At 42.3% G+C, this 13,606-nt stretch overlaps 1 protein-coding gene and 1 long non-coding RNA gene across 2 annotated transcripts in view; one reads left to right on the top strand and one right to left on the bottom strand.

Annotated features, from left to right (window-relative positions):
* Positions 1 to 13,606, bottom strand: part of LOC142149706 (uncharacterized) — a 716,201-nt gene that overhangs the window by 243,652 nt on the left and 458,943 nt on the right. The gene's annotated exons all lie outside the window — the stretch shown is intronic.
* Positions 245 to 2,967, top strand: LOC142107134 (bone morphogenetic protein 2-like). Its single transcript, XM_075190320.1, has 5 exons — positions 245 to 551; positions 766 to 908; positions 1,285 to 1,407; positions 1,743 to 1,935; positions 2,458 to 2,967. The coding sequence occupies exons 1-5, from the start codon at positions 245 to 247 to the stop codon at positions 2,862 to 2,864; spliced, it is 1,173 nt and encodes a 390-aa protein (XP_075046421.1). The 3' UTR covers positions 2,865 to 2,967.

A 13,606-nucleotide genomic window follows, 5' to 3' on the forward strand; every position in this document is an offset into this window, starting at 1 on the left:
CACGTAAATTGTGTACTGTAGGATAATTGCTAAGAGATCATTGCTAGTCTTGTTTCACACCTTGTTAGCACTGCAATTAGCTTTCTTTACATTTACTGATTGCTGTTTTGCATACTTGACTTAATTGTATCTTGTTTTAGAGCTTAAGGTGCAGCTGTCTTGTAGCATTGTTATAAATTGTGGCACTTGGCACACAGTGGGCCATTCAACCACAAGGGATCTGAGAGACTTTCAACCTGAAGAGATGATCAACATGAAGATGTTGGGTTTGGTAATCATGATTATTTCTCTGCAAGGATGCAATCCAAGGCCTACAGAAAACACAGAGAACACTGCTGTCCCAGCAGAAAACCCAGAGCAAGTAAGATCTGCAGCCCTCAAAAGACTTTTAGAAGTTTTTGGCATTGATGACCCACCACATTATCTGCATCATGCCAAACAACCGCCGCAATACATGATTGACCTATACAACACTGTAGCCGATGCAGATGGTGTCACCAAAGACCCAGATCTTTTGGAGGGGAACACAGTTAGAAGTTTCTTTGACAAAGGTAAGGTCTGTTTTAGTTCATATTATAATTTATAGTGTTTCTTTTATTTTATTTATCATTTACAATGTATTTATCAACTGTCCCTCTTACTATGATTGTATTAATAGTAAATATTATTATTAATAGTAATATTATTACTAGAGAGACAAGTAGCATTGTTTGCAATGTAATATATATTTTCATTTATTGACTAATCACAAAAATGAATCCTCAGTTCACAGTGACCAGATGTATTTTCTGTTCAACCTTTCAACTGTGACTAAGAGCGAGAAGGTTTTAACAGCTGAGCTGCATCTTTTCAAACTTAAACCAAGACCTACAGAACATGCCTACTTCCAGAGACATCATTTCTGCCAGGTGGGGCCCTGAACACTGTGCATTTTTAGTTTCGTCAGCTAAATAGTGACTCAATTGCCAACTTACTATCTTACACAATATTTTGTATTGTTAGTTGACCCTTAAAATTATGTGACAAGTGAAATGTCTAGAATGTTTGCAGTTGCTATGACATATATATTTTTATTATTAGGGGGAGGCGTGTTTGTAATTTCCCTTAGTTGCTGCAAAAATTATAGAAATGCCCCCAACACGTAAAATAGGATCATACTCAACATTACACAGGACTAGCAATCTCTAATAATGGGCTTCAATAGATTGCTTACTGCTCTTAGATACTTATCATGTGCTTTGGAGTTCAATTCATTTTCTAATCAATTGTATTTTTGTGCCACAGATAAGTGTGTATCTAGTTATGGATAAAAATAAAATGCAGTCACCGCAAGGAAGAAAGCTGCTGTCTTCAAAACTTGTCCCTATCCATTCTTCGGGATGGGAAGTGTTTTCCATTACTCAAGCAGTAAGTATGACATTTTTTTCTATTTTCTATGTATTGAAATATTTAATTTCTCTTTATAAAATGTGTTTTGTTCATTTGGTAATTTCCAATTTGGGCTATCTCTGCTTAACTACACTGCCTTTAGCACCATAAAACTTAATACACAAACATGTTACCTATCGCTAAAGCTATTGAGCTATTTAGTTACCATTTTTACATGGACTACTAACATAGATAACTATTGTCTAAATTGGGATCATTTAACAGCCTCACCACTGCTAAAATTATGTAATTGCTTTTGTTGGTTATCTAAATGTAATAGTGAAATTAACACTGTTGGTTTCTTCATCTGACAGGTTCGTGCTTGGAATGATGAAAGCCACAATCAGGGTATTCTTGTAACAGTGAGATATCTGGGAGGAGGGCAAGCTGACACCAATGTTATCCGCTTTGCTTCAGGAAAAGACCACCATGAAAGCAAACAGCCCATGCTTGTTCTCTTCACTGATGATGGGAGAAGGGGAGTTGTGTCACTGAGCAACCAGCCAGGTAAGAGAATAAAGAAAAATATATTTCTTTACTAAAATACAATCATCTACTTGCCATATCTAATCTTCTGTTATAGCTTTTGGCATAAGCATACCTTCATTTTGAAATGATAAACCAGGACATCCATGTCATCTGAAATTCATATGATATTGCTAGGGATTGGATAACAGAAAATTCTTATTTTTTTTCTCTCATAAAACCATATAAAATAAGCCCAAGAGTATAATTATAATGTAACCCCAATGTAAATGATAAATATAACTATAAGCCATCATAGAGTTCCAACATAATTTCTAATTTTTGCAGATATTTACAGTAGGGGGAGCATTATTACTTATTATAATGTACATATGTTTATAATGAACACTAAAGTAATGACATCAGAACTCACCAATTATAAGCTATGACATAAAAACTCACTTACTAGTTATTATACACTAGCAACACTTCTGTGTGTGTGTCTGTGTATGTATGTATGGGTCCATCTGTGCTAATCATGTTTTTAAATTGCATTATATCTAGATGGCCACCAGTTAGCAATACCCAATGAGCCTTACGCACCAGCTCCAAACAGAACCAGGATGGCAAGAGCACTACAAGAGGATGGAAACCTGCCATGCCAGAGACATCCTCTTTATGTAGACTTCGAGGAGATTGGCTGGTCTGGATGGATCATCTCCCCAAGAGGATATAATGCTTATCACTGTAAGGGGTCATGCCCATTCCCTCTGGGGCAAAACATGAGACCTACCAACCATGCTACAGTGCAGTCTATAATAAATGCTCTCAAACTCACACATGGTGTTAACAGCCCATGTTGTGTCCCCGACAAACTTTTCTCTATAAACTTGCTCTACTTTGATGATGATGAAAATGTAGTTTTGAAGCAGTACGATGATATGGTCGCTGGTAGTTGTGGATGCCACTAAAGAGTATCTACTAGATGGTAGTGCAGCTTTAAACCAAAGCGTGCATGATCTAGTAACAACATATGAGAATTATTACTGTTTTGAAATCAGTGAAGCACAGTTATAGCTACAAACATTAAATGTTCTGTGGATAATGCAGGAATACCTGTCTATATTCAGTTGAATGGACATTTGTTTAGAAGCACTAGTGGATCTTGGTAACAGATCTATAAAGAGTAGCTAGTTAAAATGTTGCTATTATCTTCCTTTTATAGGTTGCAGCTGAAATTGAGATTCAGCCGAGTCTGCAAATAGATATTTAATAATGCAATCTGAAAAAATGCCAAACTGCACTAAAAGTGATATTTTTATTAGGTGGCAATATTGCAAGAACATTTACAACGGAAAAAGAAAGCAATTTAATCAGTTAACCACTTTGTTTTAATCTTTTAAACCTGCTAGAGTGATTGGTTTGTACATGTTTGTGCTTATCCATTTTGTAAATATTTAACATGATAGCGTAATTTACTTGTGTGCCCCTTGTGTTTATATTTCTTCATGAAGTTGTTTTATCATTAATTTAACATCTATAAGATAACAGGTTAGAGACTAATGTATATTTTGCAAAATTAATGAATACAAATTGTTTGATTCATTCACACCTGTAATTGCCACTGTGTGGCCACAGCAATACAACTGACTGAGGGGTATATTTACTAAACTGCGGGTTTGGAAAAGTGGAGATGTTGCCTATAGCAACCAATCAGAATCTAGCTGTTATTTTGTAGAATGTACTAAATAAATGATAGCTAGAATCTGATTGGTTGCTATAGGCAACATCTCCACTTTTTCATACCCGCAGTTTTGTAAATCTAGCCCTGAGTGTCAAATACTATAACTATAACTTGTATCATATGTACATAAATAAAAGGTTAATATATAATTGTCAGCAAAAGTTTGGTTTACAGCATCTGTAAATGTGTAAATAAAACTATTTTAATGTGCTTTATTTTTAATATTGCAAATGTTAATAAAGATTTAAGTACAAATGCAGAATAGTAGTTTATTGTGATGTAATATTAAGCATTTAAATAATATGATTTCACTTATTCTACCATCATCTATACCAAGCATAGGCAACCCTTTTCATGCGTGCCACTAGGTACCACTCAAGGTAAATTGCAGTGGCACCCAAGTTCCATCTACTTAATAATATCGCCATATTTCATATTTAATTCCTTATATATCCCTGCCTGGACCCTGCGCTCGAATCTGGGCACCTGCTTCGGTCAAACAAACCCCAGCCATCAGTGTAGACTTTGCTTTCATTGGTGCTAATTAACACAGTACTCTGTGTGTGAATTATTAGAGAATGTGTACTGCAACCTAAACTGTAAAATATATACTAGAACCTCATCAGTAGTATATCTGAATTATTTGAAAATTTATACAAATGTAAATACGGCAGCTTAAACTGCAAAATATATACCATCAGCAGTATATCTGAATTATAACAGAATTTATATGCATGTCAGTAGAAACTTGCTGTTACAGTTCCTCCATCCTTGATATCTGCAAAAAGGAAAGCCGGCCACCCCGATACCATTGTGGGGAGTGCATTTCTATATGCGTATATCTATTTTGATTGGGGTAAGAGTCCACCTTTTATCCATGTGGATTAATCTCCCTCAGGGAATCATTGTCAATGTTATTTTTATGATTTTTTTTTACCTTTTTAATAAATTTGTAAATGATAATGCACCATTAGTGGCATTTCTTATTTCCTATACACGGAGTAAGCTGATCTTAAAGGGATATTGCACTTATTTGTCTTTAAGAAGATGACACATCTTTGATATACAATGCGATGTTACAATCAATATTTTGTGAGTGCATTCACAACAGGGGTGTTGAGTTGCTCACATGGTGGTATTGATTACTATTGGCAGCGACATTTCTGTTTTCAAATTTTAAGAATATTGTTTGTTTTTTGGCTTGTCGGATCAGAAGCCAGAAAATAGAAGGCAGCTCTTGATTGTCAGCACTAATACACTATTAAATTATTATTTTTTTGGGTATAAGGATCTCCATAGGGTTTTTACGGAGTCATGGGGGTATATTTATTAAACTGCAGATTTGAAAAAAGTGAAGATGTTGCCTATAGCAACCAATCAGATTCTAGCTGTCTTTATTACGAAGGAACTAAATAAATGATAACTAGAATTTGTTTGGCTGCTATAGGCAATATGTTCACTTTTTCAAGCCCACAGTTTTGTAACTATAAACCATGATCTTTTCAGTTAATGGTTGAGAGATGAAGAGCATAGATTTGAAGGTAAATCTTGTAAAACATGTATAGTATGTACACATATATCGGTATGCTGATTGCAGGGGCGCACGGAGGATTGTCGGGGGGGTTTCTCCCCGCCGACCCAAAAAAAAACAAAAAAAAAAAACGAGAGAGAGAGCTGCTGCGCATGCTCCGTTTCGCCAGCGCTGTCCTATACAGCAGCCGCGGCGCTGTCTAAGAAGCGTCTCTGGCGGTGCTGTATACAATACAGCACCGCCACGGAGCTTCTTTGACAGCGCCGCGGCTGCTGTACAGGACAGTGGCCACTTAGTTAGCACAGGGGGGGGGTTTCTAGAGACTCAGAAACCCCCCTGCGTGCGCCACTGGATTGAGAGATTTTTTTATCATTCGTTGGTAAAACGGTTATAAATAACACACCGGGAGAAAATTTCTGTAGTGTGTATCCAGACTAACACTCATGAACTTTTTACTATTTATATTCACTAACTGTAACATCCTCATCCTGTCACCAGAAAATAAAAAGTCTCTCATCTTACAATCAACTTTACCATCTCTCTTTCTCTTTGCTTCTATTAGCTGGTGATATATCACTTGATCCAGGCCCCCCTCACTTCCTCCATATACATATATCAGAACACTACCAAAATCCAGAAAACCTCAAACACATCACCTGTCTCCTGTCTCTTCCAAAGTCCTTTAAATGTGCCCTTTGGAATGTATTCTATGGGCCTGAGTCATTAAGGTTCGTATCTGCCGTTTTTGTGCGTATTGTCAGCAAAATTACTCTGTGCATGCTCAGAACCGGAAGATACACAACAGAAAGCAGCCACGTCCAAGTCCAAGTCATCTTTCAGCACAAATAACACTTAAATACAGCCTACAATTTTGGGGAGGGAATGGGGTGGGGAATGGGCTGATGCAATTGCATTACCTAATTAGGTAATGTACAGTAAGGGCAGTCCCATGCAGCCACATCCTGTTATGATCACTGAAGGCAACTATCAATCAGGACTGGCGCAGGTCTTCCTGAGGCACGGAGTCTAACGGATCCCCGATCTTCACCATGAACCGGTCGCAGCTCTCAGGGTAACACCCTGATGTGATAGCTGGTAGAGAGATGGATGGATGCAGCCGGATAAACACAGGCACAGAGGTCTTTGTTAGGAACCCCCCAGCCAATACAACAAAACCCAGAATCTGCTCCAAAAGCCTGGTGTTCACTGTTGCCCCTAGTGGTAGGGACAGGCTTGGCTACAGACAAACAGAGGGTCGTGAGATATGCACTGGCTGAGGAGAACCCAGGACTAGAGTACCAGGGCCGTAGAGTAGGTAGTTGAGGTGAGAGAGAAATGAGGCTGTAATTATTCCACGTAGCCACCAAGGGTATGGATACTCTAGTGCAGGTGGGAGTCAGGAGAGACATTGAGTAAATGTGTCAAGACTGATATATCACTCGTGGCCACTGGAATAAATTAAGGAACAGTTGATGAAGATGTCTCCTGATACACCGCAGCTTCTGTACCGTTGCTTGACCGGAAACAAAAGGAACTTGCAGTGATAGATAAAGATGATGAAACCGAACATTGGCAGTTGCCAGGGGTATCTACAACCCCCAGTACTGGTGAGAGTCCGGAGAGTTGAGGGAAACAGTTCTTAGGCGGTTGCCAGGGGAAACTACAACCCACAGTACCGGTGAGAGTCCGGAGATTTTGAGGGAAATAGTTCTAGGCGGTTGCCAGGGGTAACTACAACCCACAGTACCGGTGAGAGTCCGGAGATTTGAGGTAAACAGTTCTTATATGGTTGCCAGGGGTAACTACAACCCACAGTACCAGTGAGAGTCCGGAGATTTGAGGGAAACAGTTCTTAGGAGGTTGCCAGGGGTAACTACAACCCACATTCCCGGTGAGAGTCCAGAAATTTGAGGGAAACAGTTTTTAGGCAGTTTGAGAGAACAAGTAGCTACAGTTACAGGCACACAGTGATATATGTATACAGTCAAAAGTACCTGTGGCAAAGTTGAGTCCGGAGCCAGAGAGAGATCTATAAATCTGAGCGCAATGATGCTGCAGGGCAGATTCTGACCGAGAACATACCTAACTGACCCTATCTAAGTACCTGTCTAATCTATCTGCCTATCTAATCTACCTAAACTAATCTATCTAATCTATCTAAAAACTAAACTAACTACCTATCTAAACATTCAATGTGGCTATCTAACTACCTACCTAACTACCTACCTACATATCTCTAGCTAACTATCTATCTACCTATCTATCTAGCTCCTCTGACAGAGAGCCCGGCGAGTCATAACAGTCGTGGTCAATATACCAAGGCGGGTCGGATACACTCTGAGGTATACGGAGCTGAGGACAATCCAGAAAGCTAGGTCATTGAACAAGCCAGGTCAGATACACACTGAAATAAGTGGTGCCAAGAATAATCCAGAAAGCGAGGTCAGTAAACAAGCTGAGTCGGATACACACTGAAGAAAGCAGCACAAGGGTTAATCCAGGAAATGTAGTCAGACAAGCCAGGAGAAATTCGCCAGGAGTCAAGAACCATCAAGCACAGCGGGAGCCGGAAGCAGGGGTTAGCAACTTGTTGATCTGACACAGACAGTGGGTCAGAGATCTTATATAGTTCTGGGAGTTTCAAACTCCCTCCCAGAGTCACATGATCCCAACACCAAGAAGGAAGTAAACAAGTGAGTGCTGTGGTTAAGAGCGTGGAGTAGGTAATTTACTCACACATCCAAATCAAACTCGGGTGCATGCAGAAGCATGCTGGTGTTCTGCGGTATCTCTTACTCCAGCTAAAGGTCTAGTCCAGGCCTGGCCAACCTGTGGCTCTCCAGGTGTTGCCTTGCCAGCTGTCGGTGGCCTATCTATTGTTTCACAACACCTGGAGAGCCACAGGTTGGCCAGACCTGGTCTAGTCTAAGTGCCAATTTCTAGGGCTGACGGCTGAGTATGCATGCTATTAAATGTGTTTGCAATCAGGAGCAACTATAAAAATGTCTTAAGTACAGTGGATATTAAGAACACTTCAAAACAAAACAAAACCAAACCAACACTTTTTTAAAAAATGTCCATTTATAATCATAAATGACGATAATATTGACAGGTAACATTAACTGAATATATATATTTTTTCTGTGAGTTCTTTTGAGACTTCAATTTACCTCTACCTACATCATTGTTACGCAAGTGAACGACTGCTATGTCGGGAATGCCTTTAATGTTCATCTCCCGGGTTAAAAGGGGGATGAGTGCTGACCATTCCATACCTCCTTTTCCTAACTACTGGATGTACACTGGATGGGAAAAATATGACCAATTTCGTGTCAAACTACGTTTTGTTGCTCATAATATGAATGAGTGGCCTATGACCCATATTTGTATCTTCTTGCCAGCTAGACCTAGGGCAAAATATATAAAGCTAAATCATCACAAGCATTCGGAGGTTAATACACAACCTGAAGCAGAATTGTCACTCACCGGACCGTGAGTGCCTCTTCCCGGACATTTAGGAACCGTGGCCGTCCACCATCCTGAGGGTCTGCGCATGCGCAGCCCTTTTCTATACTTCAGTGTATACCCCTTTAACTTAATTGGCAGATCAGGCAACCTCCCTATATTAAGCACCTGTGGTCACTACCACGTTGCCTGATCTTGGAGTCTCATTCCTCATGAGTCTCTGAAGGTGTTCCTGTATTACTTGTGTATTCAGTGCTGCTGATTCCTGTGGTTTCCAAACCACTTCTACTACTGTGGTTCCATACCACTTCTACCATCAACTTTATCATCATGACTGTTTGCTGATTCCTATCCGCTGCCTCCGTGCACTACAGTCTTCTACACCACTTCAACGTTATTTTATATCAATGTGACTGTTTGCTCATTGCTATCCGCTGCCTCCGTGCACTCCAGCTTTTACCTCACTCACCTGCTTCTCATCAAGTCTGTTTGCTGATTTCTATCCGCTGCCTCTGTGCACTACAGTCTCCTGCTTGCAACTCGCCTGTGTTCAACATCGTGACTGCCAGCTGACTACTATCCGCTGCCTCTGTGCACTACAGTCTCCTGCTTGCAACTCGCCTGTGTTTAACATCGTGACTGCCAGCTGACTACTATCCGCTGCCTCTGTGCACTACAGTCTCCTGCTTGCAACTCGCCTGTGTTCAACATCGTGACTGCCAGCTGATTACTATCCGCTGCCTCCGTGCACTACACTCTCATCTCATCTTTGCTGTGACTTCCTCGAGACTGCCGCTTTTCATTACCATCTGCTACACTTCGTGATCTACAGCTCCGGCCCTGCGCTGCACTCCTGTTTCCCATCGCTGTTGGTTCCTGTGGTTGCTACTGGTTACCTCCGTGTGCCGCTGAGTCCTGCCGCTGTGGTCAGCGCTATCGTCCATCTCCTGCTGATCCACTCTCCACGCCTTCACGTGTTCCACTGGCCTCTACCCTCCTGTCAGCATTGGATTTGTATCTCTTCTACTACCCTCTGCTGGATCATCTCCATTCTCCTGGGTTTCCTATGAGTCCAGTTCCACGTGTTGCTGACTCCTGTGGATTCGTGTCCCTGTCGGTCTACTCACCTGTGCGCTGCACCTGCTAGACCGCTGCTTCTCCTATCCAGGGACTTCCTATCCAGTCGGCCTCCAGCCGCTCAGGTACCGCTGCAATCCCATCTGACTGCTACTGCTGAACCACGGTATGCATACTTCTCATTGACTGTGCTGTGTATTGCATATCTTGCTGGACTGTGTTTGGTTCTCTCTGGAGTCTGCTATCCGCTGAGTCTATTGCCATCATTGACTGTGTTATCATTGTGCTGGACCACTTCAAGAGACTTTCTAGATTGCAGACCTGATCAGTCATTTACATATATATATACCTATATTGTGCATATTACTGTGGATCGTGTATAAGGTGCCTGTGTATATCCTGTGTTGCAGTCTTCCCCCGTGCACCTCCTCACATATATATGCAGTGGTACAACTTGCTGATGTCAGACCACTGATCCCTGTTTCCGGTATCACCTGTTCCATTATCCTCTCACAGAGCAGTGGTACAACTTGCTACCGCAGACCACTGACTACCTGGATACCTCCACTTGGATTCCATTCCTTCACTCAGACAGCGGTACAACTTGCTACCCGCAGACCGCTGACTCTCATCACCTCCTTGTTTCTGTTGGACATTCCACCTCACTATAGCAGTGGTACAACTTGCTATCGCAGACCACTGACTACCTTCACGTGTCCTTGTCCATACAGTTCCTTGTGTATCATTACCTCATTATTACCAGTGTTGCTAGTCATAGACTTTCCTGAGCATCTCATCGGCCATCATTTCATGTTCCGTGATCACCCAGCTACCAGAGTACCCTATTACCATCTACATTGCTCTGGTAAGCCTACCATCTGGTGATCCCTGGGTAAAGACTCCTAGTGCCCGTGACAGTAAGATCAGGCCATGACAGACCCAGATGTGGAACCTACCGCCAAAGAGATGCTGCAACATCTGGTTAGCCGTGTGGAGCAACAGGATGCCCGCCAACAGCTGTTACTTCAGTGTTATCAGTCATTAACCTCCCAAGGTACATCTGGACAGACTGTGACAGCTACTACTGAAGCTCCTGTGCTTTCCTCCGTTTCCCCATTGCCATCCCAGGTGTCTATAGCTTCCACGCTTCACCTGCCTACTCCGTCAAAGTACGATGGAGACCCCAAAACTTGTAGGGGTTTCCTTAACCAATGTTCAGTCCATTTTGAGCTCCAACCTCAAAATTTTTCTACCCATCGTTCCAGAGTGGCCTATCTTATCTCTTTGTTTTCAGGACAAGCCCTGGCTTGGGCCTCCCCTCTGTGGGAGAGGAACGATCCAATATTACAAGATAGTGCCAAATTCATTTCTACATTCCGAAGTGTGTTCGATGAACCAGGTCGTGTGACCTCCGCTGCTTCCAGCATCCTCCGTCTGCGACAAGGATCTCATACTGTAGGCCAGTACGTCATTCAATTTAGGATCTTAGCCTCTGAACTTCAGTGGAACACTGAAGCCCTAGTTGCCGCCTTCTGGCAGGGGCTTTCCGATAAAATTAAAGATGCACTGACTACCCAAGAGCTTCCTTCGTCACTTGAAGATTTGATCTCTCTATGCCATCGTGTTGATATGAGATTTCGTGAAAGAGAGGCTGAGAAAACGACTTCTGCTAAAGCACCTTTTCGCTCTAACCCTCAATTTCGTCCAGTGTCACCCGCTGTGATTCCCATGGAGATTGGACGTTCCAAGTTATCTTCTGAGGAGAGGAAACGAAGAGTCAAGAATAGACTCTGTATCTATTGTGCTGATTCCACTCATGTCCTCAGCTCCTGCCCTAAGAGATCGGGAAATGCCAGGCCCTAACTAGTTCTGGAGAGGTGAAGTTAGGGTCCCTGGAGTCCTCTCCATCGTCTATGAAATCTAAAGTCTGCGCTTTTGATGTGACTATTTCCTTTGCTACCAAGACCTTTGAGTCACAGGCATTGATTGATTCCGGAGCAGCAGGAAATTTTATTTCCAAATCGTTAGTTAATCAATGGTCTCTACCAATGATTACCTTAAAAACTCCCATTACTGTGACGGCTATCGATGGATCACGTCTCATCAACGGTCTCATCACCCAGAGTACGTCTCCAGTAACCCTTCAGATTGGTGCTCTGCATCATGAAGAGATATCGTTTTTAATTCTTCCTGTTACGACAAGTCCGATTGTCCTAGGCCTTCCATGGCTTCAGTGTCATTCTCCCCAGATTGACTGGCGCACCCCTCAAGTCACGTCTTGGGGGCCTGAATGTCACCATCATTGCCTTTCCCAAGTCATTCCTCTCAAGGTACAGCAAGCTTCCATTTCAGCTATTTCACCGGGACTCCCTCCTCAATATGCTTCATTTACCGATGTTTTTGATAAAGCTCAGTCTGAACGTCTTCCTCCTCATCGTTCTTGGGATTGTCCGATTGATCTTCTTCCTGGCAAGACTCCTCCCAGAGGCCGGGTCTATCCACTCTCGTTACCTGAAACTCAAGCTACATCTGAATATATACGGGAGAACCTCCAGCGTGGGTTCATTCGACCTTCCACCTCGCCCGCTGGAGCTGGGTTCTTCTTTGTCAAAAAGAAGGATGGATCATTACGCCCTTGTATAGATTTTCGTGGACTCAATGCCATTACTATCAAGAACCGGTATCCCATTCCGTTGATCACTGAGCTATTTGACCGCATTAAGGGAGCCCGTATTTTTACTAAGTTGGATCTTCGTGGTGCTTACAATTTAATCAGAATCCGTTCCGGTGACGAATGGAAGACGGCGTTTAACACCAGAGACGGGCATTAAGAATATCTGGTAATGCCTTTCGGGCTATGTAATGCCCCCGCTGTTTTTCAGGGCTTCATCAATGAGATTTTTCGGGACTTATTATATGTATGTGTCGTCGTCTACCTGGACGACATATTGATTTTTTCACAGGACCTGCCTTCTCACCACCAACATGTGGCAGAAGTCCTCTCCAGGCTACGGAAAAATTCATTGTTCTGTAAATTAGAAAAATGTTCATTCGAATTACCCCAGATTCCATTCTTGGGGTATATTGTTTCCGGAGTTGGTCTGAAGATGGATCCTGACAAAGTAAATGCTGTACTACATTGGCCCCAGCCAACTACTCTTCGTGCCATCCAGCGTTTTTTAGGTTTTGCCAATTACTATAGACGCTTCATTCAAGACTTTTCTTCCATTGCATCTCCTATTGTGGCCCTGACTCGTAAAGGGGCTAATCCTAAGCAATGGTCTACTGAGGCTATTCAAGCCTTTCAAACATTAAAAGAGTCCTTCTCTTCGGCTCCAATCCTTCGTCAGCCTGATGTGACACTCCCTTTTTTCCTAGAAGTAGATGCCTCTAATGTGGGCTTAGGAGCTATTCTCTCCCAACGCTCGGAACAGCAAAAATTCCACCCTTGTGCCTTCTATTCTCGGGGTCTCCTACCCGCAGAGAAGAATTATACCATCGGAGACAAGGAATTACTGGCTATCAAAGCCGCATTAGAGGAATGGAGATACTTGTTGGAGGGAGCTCGCCATCCGGTGACGATCTTCACGGATCATAAGAACTTGTCATATCTCCAGTCTGCCCAATGCTTGAACCCTCGTCAAGCAAGATGGTCTCTTTTCTTTTCCCGTTTTGAATTAATAATTACCTTCAAACCAGCTGCCAAGAACAAAAAAGCTGATGCCTTATCTAGAGCCTTTGCTACGTCCTCTGATATAGAAGAGGTTTCCAACCATACCATTCTAGACCCCAAATGTATCTCACTGGCTGCTTCATCCACCAAAACGCTACCATTTGGGAAGACCCTCGTGCCTCCTACTCTAAGGAGGAAAATCCTTTCGTGGTTCCATGCCTCT

This window comes from Mixophyes fleayi, chromosome 1, assembly GCF_038048845.1.
Source record: "Mixophyes fleayi isolate aMixFle1 chromosome 1, aMixFle1.hap1, whole genome shotgun sequence".
NCBI classification, from domain to species: Eukaryota; Metazoa; Chordata; class Amphibia; order Anura; family Limnodynastidae; genus Mixophyes; species Mixophyes fleayi.